The sequence below is a fragment of the Trichoderma atroviride genome, chromosome 3, assembly GCF_020647795.1.
Source record: "Trichoderma atroviride chromosome 3, complete sequence".
NCBI classification, from domain to species: Eukaryota; Fungi; Ascomycota; class Sordariomycetes; order Hypocreales; family Hypocreaceae; genus Trichoderma; species Trichoderma atroviride.
This window is the reverse complement of record NC_089402.1, coordinates 1,299,089-1,312,117: the sequence shown is the minus strand read 5'-3', so window position 1 is coordinate 1,312,117 and position 13,029 is coordinate 1,299,089. Positions and strand designations below refer to the sequence as shown.

At 51.5% G+C, this 13,029-nt stretch overlaps 2 protein-coding genes across 2 annotated transcripts; both read left to right on the top strand.

Moving 5' to 3' along the window:
* Nucleotides 1-3,123: 3,123 nt before the first annotated feature.
* Nucleotides 3,124-4,487, top strand: TrAtP1_005643 (uncharacterized protein; the record flags this gene model as incomplete). The annotated part of the gene is made up of 2 exons (XM_014088950.2): nucleotides 3,124-3,371; nucleotides 3,458-4,487. 2 exons carry the CDS (start codon nucleotides 3,124-3,126, stop codon nucleotides 4,485-4,487), a joined length of 1,278 nt encoding a protein of 425 aa, XP_013944425.1.
* A 3,258-nt stretch (nucleotides 4,488-7,745) lies between these two features.
* On the top strand, nucleotides 7,746-10,369 carry TrAtP1_005642 (uncharacterized protein). The gene is made up of 3 exons (XM_014089165.2): nucleotides 7,746-8,156; nucleotides 8,308-9,503; nucleotides 9,599-10,369. The coding sequence occupies exons 2-3, from the start codon at nucleotides 8,535-8,537 to the stop codon at nucleotides 10,112-10,114; spliced, it is 1,485 nt and encodes a 494-aa protein (XP_013944640.2). The 5' UTR covers nucleotides 7,746-8,156; nucleotides 8,308-8,534; the 3' UTR covers nucleotides 10,115-10,369.
* Nucleotides 10,370-13,029: the final 2,660 nt, after the last annotated feature.

Sequence of the window (13,029 nt, the reverse complement as noted above, 5' to 3'; positions counted from 1 at the left end):
GGCAGCACTGCACTCTTGGGATCTTCCTCTGCCAGTCATGAGACAACGTGCGCATCTTGCTGGCGAAGCAGGCATGACATCATCACAGCGCAGTCGTGTCAGGCGGGAAATGCTAGCCATTCCAGCCCCTTGATATGCTTGTGTCCATCGCATCGATCGCTGCGCCATGGCGGTGGTGCTGCTGAACAGCACATAATCATGTGCCGTGCCGATGAGCGAGCGCGCAGCTGAAAACCCGGGCTTGTGCTGTGCTGGCACAAAGCATGCGAGTTTGATGAGTCTGAGAGGATCTGGCGATGATACCGGTACTCCCTGCCCTCAAACCAGCGGCTCGCGCGGAGCATTACCCGGCCCCCAGGGCTTGTTCCAGCTCAGAGAGCCAGGCTGCCAGGCCAGAGTCTCATGGTGTGCTGGGCATCGTATGTCACAGATGAGCAACGCTTATCTCGGTGACGGTACGTAGGAAGCCATGTCACCGTAACCTGTCAGCTCCGTTGGCCAACATCGCCACAATCTACAAGTAGGCATACTTTGCACCGCGCTGTCCGCTAGGCTCAACAGCACAAGCGATGCTCTTGAACGGATTTGAAGCAAATAAGCACGAGCTTGTAAGCCGTGCTGTGTATCGTGTGTTTTGTGTGCCATCGCACGCTCCTTGGCTGCCTTGGATATTGGATGCCAAGCTGCCGCAGCAAGAAACTCTGCTCGGTGTTTCCAGTCCCGCTCGCATTGCGAGCTTTCCAAATTCTTCCCAAAATGAACCAGGGTCGATAGTTGCTTGCTACAGTATGCACCTGCAGATGAGTTTAATACATGGCTGACAAAACAGAATAATGAGCTGTAATATTTGTGAATGCGTGCGCTTCGGACTCCGAGTGCGCAGACAGCATCTCCGGAGCATTTGCCGCTGGACGGCGTCCCAAGCGCCTGAAAGGCCAGGCGTGGCCCCCGTCGTGAAACCAGCACCAAGCGCGAGATGCGCAAAGCAAAATCAGCGCAAGACCCTGATCGTCAAGTCTCGACGATCTCGGTGGGCTCGGCAGGACCACTAAAGCCAAACGTTGCATCAGATTTCCATTAGCTAGACGGTAGTCTGCGGAGCCTTCTTTATTACTGCCTACAACTCCGCAGTGTTCCTGTGCCACTTACTGTACAGCGCAGGAGCATGAGTACAGCTAGCTGGTGAGATGGTGCGAGTGTCGCTTAACCTTCTTTCCCCCCATCATGCCCCGCGTAGTGCCCCAGGAATGAGAAGCCATTGACCTGGAGCAGACGTTGCGTACTACCCAAATAGAGCCGGGCGGATAAGAGGTTCTTGTGACAAGTGCATATTTGCAAGATGCAAAATGAGGGGCCAAGCTCCTCCAGCTCCCAGGGCGTGGGGGCACGACGCCTGCTAGCCCCGAATTCCACGAACCATCAACGTTCCTGCGTTTGAATCAGAGCCAGTGAGGCGATCGGGGCAAGGCTGACAGGGGAGGTCGTGTTCCGAGAGCAGCGTGCAGCAAGCATTTGGTGGCGTCGCCCGATATTAAAAAGCGCTGCTGGCCAGGACGAAGCCAGGACGAAGGCGCGTGCGAGGGATGAATGGGGTACGGCAATTGGTGTTGCAGCAGTCTCCATTGCCTAACTGGTGCAGAGAAGCCCGAGTTTGGAAAAGAAGGGAAAAAGAGTTTATGGCTGGCTTCTAGTACTGGGTGGCGGCACGCATGAAATGGTGGATGAAGCGATGGCGTGAATGGCGTGGATGGGCAGAAAAGAATTTTCTAGAGGCTGTCTGTGGCCGACGCCTCTTGTTATTACTAGACATATAGGCACATAGCAGCTGCAGTGGCTGCCAGATTTCAAAGGCGGTGGAGGTCGTTTGGCAGGAACTGCGGCTGTCACATGAACGGTTGCGTGTCAAACCAAAGTCAAACTTGACCACGCAAATCACCCGAAATATTTATCAGATGCAATCTTGCGTGTCTGCATGATTCGTGCGGCTCTACAAGAAGATATTTTAGAGATCAAACAAAAGCTTCTATATGTCTATGCATTGAGACAAGCACCTTGATATTTCATCCGCTGCTCCCCAGCGTAGCACCCTCTAAAAAAGTCAAACAGAAGTGAATCCGTCATGAGATGCAAATAGAAATTTTAAGTGGGGCGTTGTGCCTGCCCATCGTGTGGCCAATCAGCGCCTGCGCTTGCTTGCTTGTTCTCCACTGATCCTCAACTTCAATCTTCAGCAGCATCGTAATTATCTGAATTCCTCAAACGCTCAGAGTTCCAAGATCCAATTTACTTTGGTCATTCTGCAAATGCAAATCTTCTGGCACATATCCGGTAAGTTATTTGGGTCTTGCCTTCTCTGTTGTCCCCAATCCTTTACTTTTCCCGATTATTCTCCATTGTGCACATCATGCAGTAACAGGCAAATTTCTGCCGTCTTGTGTTCGCCAAAGGGACAAAACTCGACTGCAGAACATCTTTCTAACAGAGACTCTAGCGCGATTCTCCCGCAAACCATTCTAAACTGGCAGGTGGTCTCATCCAAGTCCATTATTCCGCTTTTTTAGAGAGTAGCTCTTTAGAGTCTGGGTTAAAAGGTTCTTTCAGGGCAGCCTTACCCCGTCCATAAGAGTTACGCTGCTAGGCTACTTCAAATTCACCTCCAGCATCGCCCTATCCCAGCGAGCAAGCGATTATTTTCGTCGCCTTGGAAGTCAAACAGGCTTCAGCCTCAAGTTGGAGAAGTAGCTGCTTGATCATTCGACAGAGCTACTGGCTCCTTCCTCTCAGACTTAGCTAAGGTTCATAAACATCAGAATCTGTGGCAACTTCAAACATTGCTGGCTGCTTCTTTCGCATATCAAAGACGGTCAAAAACATTACCATAGCAACTCAGCCGAGACGAAGCTTTCCTCTACTATCGTGTCGTCAACATCGCCGGACATCCATTTGGCTTTATCACAGTCGCCGCGACGCTCGGAATGCTAGCATAGGAGCAGCTGCCCACCGATAATTCAGGTCTCTTTGTTATCCAACAAGATTGCTGCAATCGTCTTGTCATTAACCATTCCAAAAAAAATTTCATTGTCGCATCCTTGACGGAGACGGTTTCAGCTTTACCACAGCAAAATGGCTGTTGAAATAGATGATTTCTTTGACGAGCCGGCCAACGAGAAACTTGAGAATTCAAATGGCAAAGATGTCCGTTTGGGGAGGCTTGCTTTGCCTAACCCCATAATCGACGACCTCAGAGATCAAAATCTCCCTCTGGGTGTTCTGATTCCTCTCAAAACGGACCAGGAAGTTTATCAGGATCACTACATTTCTCATGCGTACATCACTCGAGTCCCGACCAAGTCTGCCAATAACTTTGTCACGTAAGTACTCATTTCTGTTGTTCTCTTCAACAGTTTCCTTGCCGAGACAAGGTCATTCGATAAATAGTATACTAACTCGTTTTCAGACTCTTACGCGACTTGAGCAATGCCGGTAATGCTAATACCTTACCGCATCTGCGACGATGTGCAAAGCCAGCGGACCTCCCGGCTCACCTAAAGACACAGCTGATGAATGACACACCAACTGGTCGGCAAATCCACACTTCGAAATCGACCTGGATTTACGTCGTGGTAGGAGAGTCCAAAGACTTTTCCCGCGTTGAGCTTCTTGAGCTGCTTTCTGAAGTAGAAGGAGTCGAGAAGGAGCCGTTCTTGAGCATCATTCCTGTCCCAATGATGGCACCGACATCTCAAATCCAGGCCGCTATGTGGAGTGCACAGTTTTGGCCGACAGTCTACCGTAAGAACAACCCGCTGGGTCCTCATCCGGGAATGTTCGCCCGTGGCACAGAAGACATTAAGAATGACGCACCAATTTGGATCGCACTGGCACATCGCGTTGCTCTTCAGGCCAAGGAAGCGGGTATTGGAGAAGCTATGGGGGCTGTGATTGTTCAAAGAAATGAAAAGGGCGCAGAGCTTGTTGGGCTTGCTGGAGATGCGAGACATTATCAACAGAATGGATTCGGTTTCGAAAATAACCCAATGTCGCACTGTGTGCTGCGTGCTATGAGCATGGTGGCTCAGAAACTCGTCCGGTACGAGCGAGCGGTTGCTGATCAGCCAATGGAGCGCCCCATCTTGGAATTCGACGCCTTCCAGGACACACCTATGCTTGAGCTGGAAAAAGAGTGCTTCGAGCAAGAGCACCCAAACAAAGATGGTTACCTGTGTCACGGACTGGAGCTCTATTCCACCCATGAGCCATGCGTTGCGTGCTCCATGGCTGTCCTGCACTCTCGCATGGGCAAGGCAGTGTTCTGTTGCCATATGCCTCGAACGGGCGGCCTGAGCGCAGATGATCGTCCTGATGGAGGTGGACGAGGATTGGGTCTTTTCTGGAGACGCGAGCTCAACTGGAGCTTGCTGGCTTGGGAGTGGGAAGGTGACGGTGTACCTGACCTCCCCCTTGTCGACCCAACCACTCACGTTTAGGATTACCACCTCCAAGGACGATATGAGACTCAGTACTGCCATTGCTGGCTAAGGCAGTGCCGGACAATGAAGCTCCCCCGGCGATACTGGCGCGCCCTAGCTGCGTGGCGTGCTTTTGATATAGGTATAATGCGCTATTGTTGCTGCTGCTGTGGACAGCTGCATCTTTTTGTACGAATGAATCATCATGGAAAATGCATACTACTACTACTACTACTACGAGACTGTTGGCGGCGACGACAAAAGGGAGAACTGCAAGATACAGAAGAGGGGTTAGATAATCCTCTATTCGCTGAAGGGACTCGGTACGACGTACTTGGCATCGGGATGTTTTGTCAATGGAAGAATTGTGGCTTTACTGGCATGGCATGGCACGGCGAATGGATTATTGACGGATTGAAACTTATGAAGCTGTTTATTAAGGCATGTGTTTTTGCAACGGAAACAAGACAGAAAACAGAACAAAGACAAGAATATAAATGTAATTCCTTGGTACGGTGGCAAACAAGGGACGGTGACTGGCTGATGTCTGGCAACCCGTTACGGCTTGACCGAGGCAACGTGATAACTGGACGGATGGCAGTACCAAGTACATGTATAAGTACAGGTATCTCCTTACAATTCAGAAACAACCAGCCTCTTTGATATTGAAACGGAGTGTTTGAAACACGGACATGTCACCTACCGTGTTGATCACGAACAACAGCGTGCGATGGCCAAGGAGCTGCAGCAACAGACGCATCCAGCAACAGGCAACCGGCCCCGGGCCTAGGCTTGGAGGGCTGAGCGGAGATGCCCCAAAGATACCCTAAACACCGAGATCACAGCAGGGTTCGGCGCCTCACTCTGCTGGGGTTGCATCGCGGCAAATGCGACCAGGCGCTATGCGGCGGCTCCACCGCGCTGTGCGGGAAAGCTGCCCCTCCTAAAGTCTGCGCGAATCACGCGGCCGGTGGGCGGCTGCTCTGCCTTGCTCTCCAAGGGCACAACCAAGAAACCCCCCAAACGCAACCCCCCCCCCCCCTTTCGCTTCGTTGCCTCTGGCCTCTCTCGCCTTCTGTCCGAGCGCAGACCGTCCGCGCCAGTTCCAGTTCCAGCTCCAGCTCCAGCTCTTAAGCCCGGCCGGCCCCCGACGTTGGCGAAGCGCCATGCCATTGATGTGAAGCGTATGCGACCTCGCCCTCAGCCTTGTGCGAACAGCATCGCCAACGGCATCGCCAGCGCTCTTGTCCGGACCACGACTGCCACCACCCGCCGCCGCCGGTACCCTGTGGTGTGGCAGGCCGCGGTCAGGCCGCAATCGCAATTGACTGCAGCGCCGACCCTGGCGCGACAATATTATGAGCTGAGCCCCAACTCGCCTGTTTCTGTGTCCGCGTTTCCTGGCCCTTCTGGTGGTGTATCCGATACCACCGCCACCACGCCCGACGCTATGCCCAGCAACAAAAACAAGCGGCCGGCCCCGAGCAGCGCTGCGACGCCAGGCGCCTCCAAGAAGAAGAAGATGGAAAATGTCCAGAAATACTACGCCGTGCAAGCGGGCTTCGTCCCCGGGGTGTACTTGACGTACGCCGAGTGCCAGGCTCAGACGGCCGGATTCAAGGGCGCTGTTTGTGAGTGGCCCATTCTTCAAACAAACAAAACAAAACGAGTCGCTGCAATGCTGGAAATGTATTTTCCGAGTGAGAGAAAAGGGAGAAAAAAAGAGAAAAAGTATAGCTAATCGTTGCCTCTCTCTACATGTAGTCAAATCCTTTCTTTCAAGAGAAGACGCCGACGCCTTTGCTGCTGGGAAAAAAGTTGCAGTGGCAGACGAGCCCGATAAATTCTATGCGGTTGCTGTTGGCAATCCGACGGGCATCTTCACAGACTGGTCCGAAGCTCAAAAGGCCACCACGGGCGTCAAGGGCCCCAAGTACAAACGCTTCTCAACTCGAGCAGAAGCCGTGGCATACATCCGACAATTTGGCAATAGGGAGGCGATAGAGGCATTGGGAGAGAAGGTGGAGCCAGTGGAGAAGGTGGAGGTTGAAGAAAAGCTTTTCACAATCCAAAAGTTCACTCCCATCCTCAAGGACAGTGAGGCTGATACGAAGCCGCGAGAGGATATTCTCGACATATACACCGATGGAAGCAGCCTGGCCAACGGCCGAAAGGGTGCTCGTGCCGGACTGGGCGTTTATTTTGGAGAGAATGACCCTCGCAATCTGGCTGAAAAATTGCTTGGCGACAAGCAAACTAACCAGCGAGCAGAGCTCATGGCTATGCTGCGGGCTTTGGAATCTGTGTCGGCCGCTCAGACTGTTCGCATTTACAGCGACAGCCAGTACTCCATCAAATGTGTAACTGAGTGGCCCATTGGATGGAATAAAAAGGGTTGGAAAACAGCCAGCGGTGAGGATGTTAAGAACCATGAGATCATACGGCCTATCCTTAAAAAGATGGATGAACGAACCAAGGCTGGAGGCAATACCTACTTCCAGTGGGTAAAGGGCCATGCCGCGAATCCTGGTAACATTGCCGCAGATCGGCTGGCCGTCATGGGCGCGAACCTTCCATGATACGGCGTGATGAGCGCATACCGACACTGCGGTTCTTTCGCCATGGATGGAGATGATGGAGATGTGTGTGTTGAGCAACGGGTGCTTTGTCTACCTATTGACGGGCGCAGCTACAATACATGGCCTACGAGGAAGAGAGATGGATGATCTGCGGCGAGAAATAAAAAGCATACCATGGAGTTGGGCATGGGATAATAATGATTGTAACGGCAACTGGATGGAGCCCTGGATAGGAGTTTTACATTTACATATCTTTTTCTTTTTTTTTCGAAGGATGGTAATTGATACCTCGAGGCTTGTATTTGGTAGATAATACTGGCTTATTCGGCAGTAGATTGAGCAGCTTCTCCTATCCATACATATACCCAAGCAATTGTGTCTATTACATAGGTAGCAAAGAGACTGGATGGAGTCTCGATTATTTTGAATAAGTTTCCTCTTTCCTCCGCATCGATCCGCCTTTGCGCAAATTTCCGGCGAGGTGCTGCACTCTCGGACCCGATCTTTCTAGGTACTATAGTAAATAGTAGAAGAAGAAAAAAACCTCGAATCCTTGGCCGACCAGCCCCCAATATGCGCTGTTCCATGTGGGGTGGCTTCTTCGCTCACCGGTTGACGCCACTTACCGGGATTCCTGAAGCGGGATGCAAGCTTGGCAAGCCGCTGACCGTTTCTTTTTTTTCTTTTTTTACATTGTCGCGAAACTTGTTTGATGCAAGTTTGCGCTGCTTGCATGCAGTCAAGAGGCCGATTGGATAATTTTGCCCTACAAATTACTACTTGACTCCCGCTATCTTCTCCCAATCAGGTACTCTGGTGACATTGCCGCCCGTTCGTCCTCTTGAGTCATTCGGTCAGACAACACGCCTTCGAAGAGAGAGAGAGGCCCTTGAAAGAATGATCTCTGCTATCGTCGTCACTGCAGTAACTCGATTCTCGCGTTGCTAACATTCAGCTGAAGCGCTGTTGCCATGGCTGATAACATCTGGGCTGTGCCGCTGGCGCTGTCGAATTTCAACATCGTGGTTGCTGTTTTGGGGGGGGTTTATATCGCTGTTTGGGCTGGTGTCGTATCTGTTGAAGGAGAATTACTATCTGTCTGAAGCTCGTAAGTTTCAACTCTACTCTTGGGAGAGCAGCACTGTATCTGCTTGCGTGAGACAAGGTGTCTTGGACTGTTCGAGACATGAGTCTTGTCGAAAGTCAAAGACTCCATTCTCTTTCCTAAGCTCGTATAGTAGCTAATAATGCGATTACAGTCATCTCCCTCCTAATTGGCGTTGCCTTTGGCCCGCATGGGGCCAACTTCATTCGGCCGGATAGCTATGCTGGATGCAGCACGTCCGCAATCAGCGATGCCGACTGTATCGATTCGCGGCTGGGCATCATCACGCTCAATTTCTCGCGGCTGGTCCTCGGCGTCCAGCTAGTCATTGCGGGCGTCCAGCTGCCGAGCAAATATCTCTGGAGAGAACGCAAGTCTCTCATGCTGCTGCTCGGCCCTGGCATGACCTTGATGTGGCTCACAACGAGCTTTCTGGTCTGGGCGCTTGCTGGGACACCAAACTTCTTGCATGCCCTCGCAGTGGGCGCCTGTGTCGCGCCTACGGACCCTGTATTGTCTGCTGTCATTGTCAAGGGCAAGTTTGCTGACAACAACATCCCCAAGGAACTGCAGAATCTCATTGTTGCCGAATCTGGCGCCAATGACGGATTAGGCTATCCCTTCCTCTTCTTGGCCTTGTATCTGATCAAGTTTGTCGGCTCCGGTGCTACTTCCGGAGGAGCTGGAGATGCCATGGGCCTCTGGTTTGCATATACTTGGGCTTACACCATCATCCTGAGCGTCATCTACGGCGCCGTTGTGGGATGGGTGGGCAAGGAGCTGCTTCGTTGGGCTATGAAACGCAATTACGTCGACCGAGAGAGCTTTCTTGTCTCTGCCATATCCCTGGCGCTGTTTGTGCTCGGCACATGCGGGTTGATCGGCACCGACGACGTTTTGGCCTGCTTCGTTGCTGGAAATGCATTCACCTGGGATGATTGGTTCCGTCTTGAAACGCTGGACGACTCATTGCAGCCTACGGTTGACATGCTTCTCAATGTGTCCATCTTTCTGTGGTACGGAGCTTACTTACCATGGACCGAGTTCCGCCACAACACTCTCATCCCCATCTATAAGCTCGTGCCGCTTGGTATTCTCGTGCTGCTTGTGAGACGGCTGCCCTGGATATTTGGCCTGCACAGATGGGTTCATCAAATCACGGGGACGCACCAGGCTCTCTTTGTTGGGTTCTTTGGCCCCATCGGCGTATCGGCAGTATTCTACCTTTTCATCACCTTGGAATTCATCGAAAAGTTCTTGAGTGATGAAGAGGGGAACCCGAGAAGCGACGTCAAAGACTTGGGCGAAATGGTGAAACTTGTAGTTTGGTTCCTCACCGTTTGCAGCGTGGTGAGTTTTTTTTTTTTTCCCCCGAGGTTCAACTGTTATTACTCATGTTCCTTTCTTTACCTGCAATGAATGATGGAATTAATTCTCTTATTTAGGTGGTCCATGGGCTGAGCATCCCCCTAGGTAAAATAGGGTACCTCATGCCTCGGACAATCTCTCGAGTTTTGAGCGAAAACATCAGCAACAGCGGTGAAGACTCTCGTGTAATTTCACGCATCTCTACCATGTCTAGGTGGTTCTCCAGTGGGAAAGCAGACCCCGAGGCCATCGCCAAAGCGAGCATTGGTGGGCAGCCTCTAAGCAATGCAAGTGTATCTGGGCCCTCGGAGCCTCACCCCATGCTTCATCCCGTACCTCCTCGGCTCCATACTGTTGATGAAGACAGCACGTCGCAGGAGGACGCGATGCCCGCCCGACGACGTGAGATCCGATTCTACGACGAGCCGGAACCTAGGCCAGCTGATATGGTGGCTTCGTCCTCCGAAGCTCCATTGTATACAGTGCCACAGGCCTCGCCGCCAGGGATTGAGGTTCCTGAGTCCAAGGCTGTTGATACTCGGCTAATGGAGCTTGGCACTTTTCCGTCACAATCCCATCCACATTCGGAGTAATATTCTTTTGCGGTCAAGCTTTTTAGCTATTGAATATAATTATCAATAGCTGAGTTTGACCAGGTTGAATAAATGTTGGATGAATTGTCTACTTTGCAAAGAATTATTGACTTGAAGATAGATAGATAGAGAGAGAGAGAGATACATACCTACATGTATATGTGTCTATATCTACACACGCGCACATGATTATCTGTAGTTGTATTTTTCTGAAACATCAGCCATCTTATCATGCCATAGGCCTTTATAATAAAGAAGTTTGTCAACTTTAGTCGTAGATCATCGATTATAGACTACACAGAGGAAAGTGCGCCTACCTAGGTGCGTATGAGACGAGATCTACAAGGCTTACAGTGCGACGAACTACTCAGTAGTATCTATCTAGGTACCTGTATGAAACAAGTTGTTTTATGTAGGTACTAGCAGGTAGTCAAACTATAATTTCTCCGGAGGCTTTCACTAGGAAGAGATGAAATGATATCCAAGAGGCTCAAACCTACCTATATGCAGGTACACGTAGACAGAGACACAGGAAATGCCCCAAGATGGCTATCGAGTAGCTGTAAGTGGCTTAATACAGTTCGGCAGCGGCGTAGACTGCCCCTGGCAAAGTGCATGAATATGAAAAAAGTCAATTCCAAAGCAAAGAGAAGCTTGGCCTGTTTATTTTTAAACTTTTTCACTTCATGTATGTAAGATCGATGGCCATGACTTTTGGGCAAGCTTGCAGCCGGATCACCTGAACCTTGCTGCAAGGCACACGCCGCTGGCACACGCCCGCATCGGTCATACAACAGCAGCAATGCCAGTATTTTTACAGACGAGCATTATCTCGTTTCTGTGACGATATTTAGGCTGCGGCGTTTCATGAAGTGGAATCTGGGCATTTGCTTTCCAGTGTGGCTGTGAGCAAGAGGGGTTCAAGGTTGTTGATTTTCGTTGGGGATATCATGGAAAACACGTAGAGGAGCGAGCTTCGCTTGGCTGTTCCAAGCACAAGCAGGTACGGGGTAAATACGGACATTATGGTGTAATTATACTAGCGGCGCGAGGTAGCGCGTAGGTACTTGCGGGTTGAAGAGCGGGTGTTCCTGAAACCCGGGAAGAAGCGTTGAGGTTGGAGCTTCTGGGCGATTCTGCCGGTGCTACTGGTACAGTATTACAGGTCAACAGAAGAAATGGTTCAATAATGAATGTTACGCTACTGAAGAGGAACAGCGTGGATGTGGGGCCCCAGCTGCTATGCAGTTTTTTCGAGTAAGAATTAGGGTTGGGATATGCCATGGAAAACGTATGAAGCATATTTTGCCGCGTGTTTTGTTTACCTCTGCGCGTGAAGGCGCGGGTAGAAGTTTAAACGGCCTATCTGTGGCTTAAACAAGTGCTGCAGTCATAATTTGACGGACCTCTAATCTAATTGAAAGATATGGGCAAACTGAGAGAACATACAGTACGGCTGGTGGCTGTGGGGTCACGGGTCCAAAAGGGGAGAGCGACTCAGGTACGTACAATCTGCGTACTCCGTGTGTAGTTTTCCGCTGCAGGACAGTGACTGCACCCAATGATTAGTGACTCAAGACCCGAGTTGCTGAGTTCAAGAGACTACATGTACCAGTAATAGCTTCAGCATTCACAAGCAGCCCTCAGGGACCTCGGCTGACGCTGGAGTTGGATGGAAGACAGCTGCTGTCAGATCGGCAAACCCGCGGTCCCCGTCTGAGTCCCGGGCACTCGGAGGGCCGGGGCCGGGGCTAGTTCTGGTGACAGAGATTGTTGGGGAACAGACGGGCAGGTTGGAAGGCTGGAGAAGCAGCTGCATACATCATCAGCAGGCAGCTGTGGGCGTCTTGTGTGTGTCAGCGATTGCGCGGCGAAAGAAGAGGACAGCGTGGCATGGATCTTGGAGGTTGATGCCGAGTATGCACTACCATAATGTATGTTGGTCTATCTGCTGGCAGAGCATACCGGCCTTGTACTGTAGGGAGCAAGTACCTATTCGCAGACGCCGTACACAAGCACTTGCAGCTGTCGAGGCAATGCCAGGAGATGTGCTACGTACTGTGGGTTGTGCCGTAGCATGGAGGTGAAATGATATAGGAGGGCGAGCTACATGCGCTACCCAGCCATGTACATGGCCCTGCCTCGTGATCATTGGCCAGGCTGCGGTACACCCTGGCGAGAGTGACGAACGAGCTGCATTGCAATCCCTGGCACTCACTGCACCGACTGTGTCAGTGTGCCCATCAGGTACTGCTGCTGCTGCTGGATTGACTTTATAAAGGGTGCATATGCAGAGGTACCTACATGTAGACAAGGGCTCGCCTCTGCCAAATAGAGGACAGTGCGAAAACGACTGCAGGAGACTCGCAGTTTACACGCAGCCAAGGACCTTACTGGCTGCACTGCTTATCAGAACGCCTGAGGAGGCGTCCGTTGTCGGTCCCTGAAAAGCCACCAGACACACGGGTACATGGAAGGGGCACGAGGCATATGGCAGCGTTGCAGCAGGAAATGCCATTGAACGGGAACCTCAGGCTTGCCAAAAGAGAAAAGTGCTCTACATGGCGTTTGCACGTTTGGTTGTGAAGCCACTGTGAGCATCTGTAGTCTTTGCAGCATCTGGCCTGGTACGGTGCCACGACGTTGCGAGCAGTAAGTAGCACCAACCCAGGGCTGCGGCGCCGTATACATCTGAGAGCCAGAATCCCCCCGGACTTGCCCTCAAGATAAGCGCAGAGAGATGCAGATGGAGCCACGCGCATGCCGTCACCGCAGGGAGCCCTTTGCCTACTTGCCTACGCAGTGCTGAGTTTACTGTGCAGTCCAGCGCACTCACAGTGCTGGCCACCCAGAATCGCGCGCTGCACTAGCCAAACCCCCGCTAGCGAGTGCCGCGTGGAAAAAAACACCCACTT

Bases quoted from the DNA above. Each gene is read 5' to 3' on its own strand.
- TrAtP1_005642 (XM_014089165.2), top strand. From the start codon at position 8,535: ATGCTGCTGCTCGGCCCTGGCATGACCTTGATGTGGCTCACAACGAGC. The intron at 9,504-9,598 runs GTGAGTTTTTTT...TCTCTTATTTAG, and splicing joins TCCTCACCGTTTGCAGCGTG to GTGGTCCATGGGCTGAGCAT.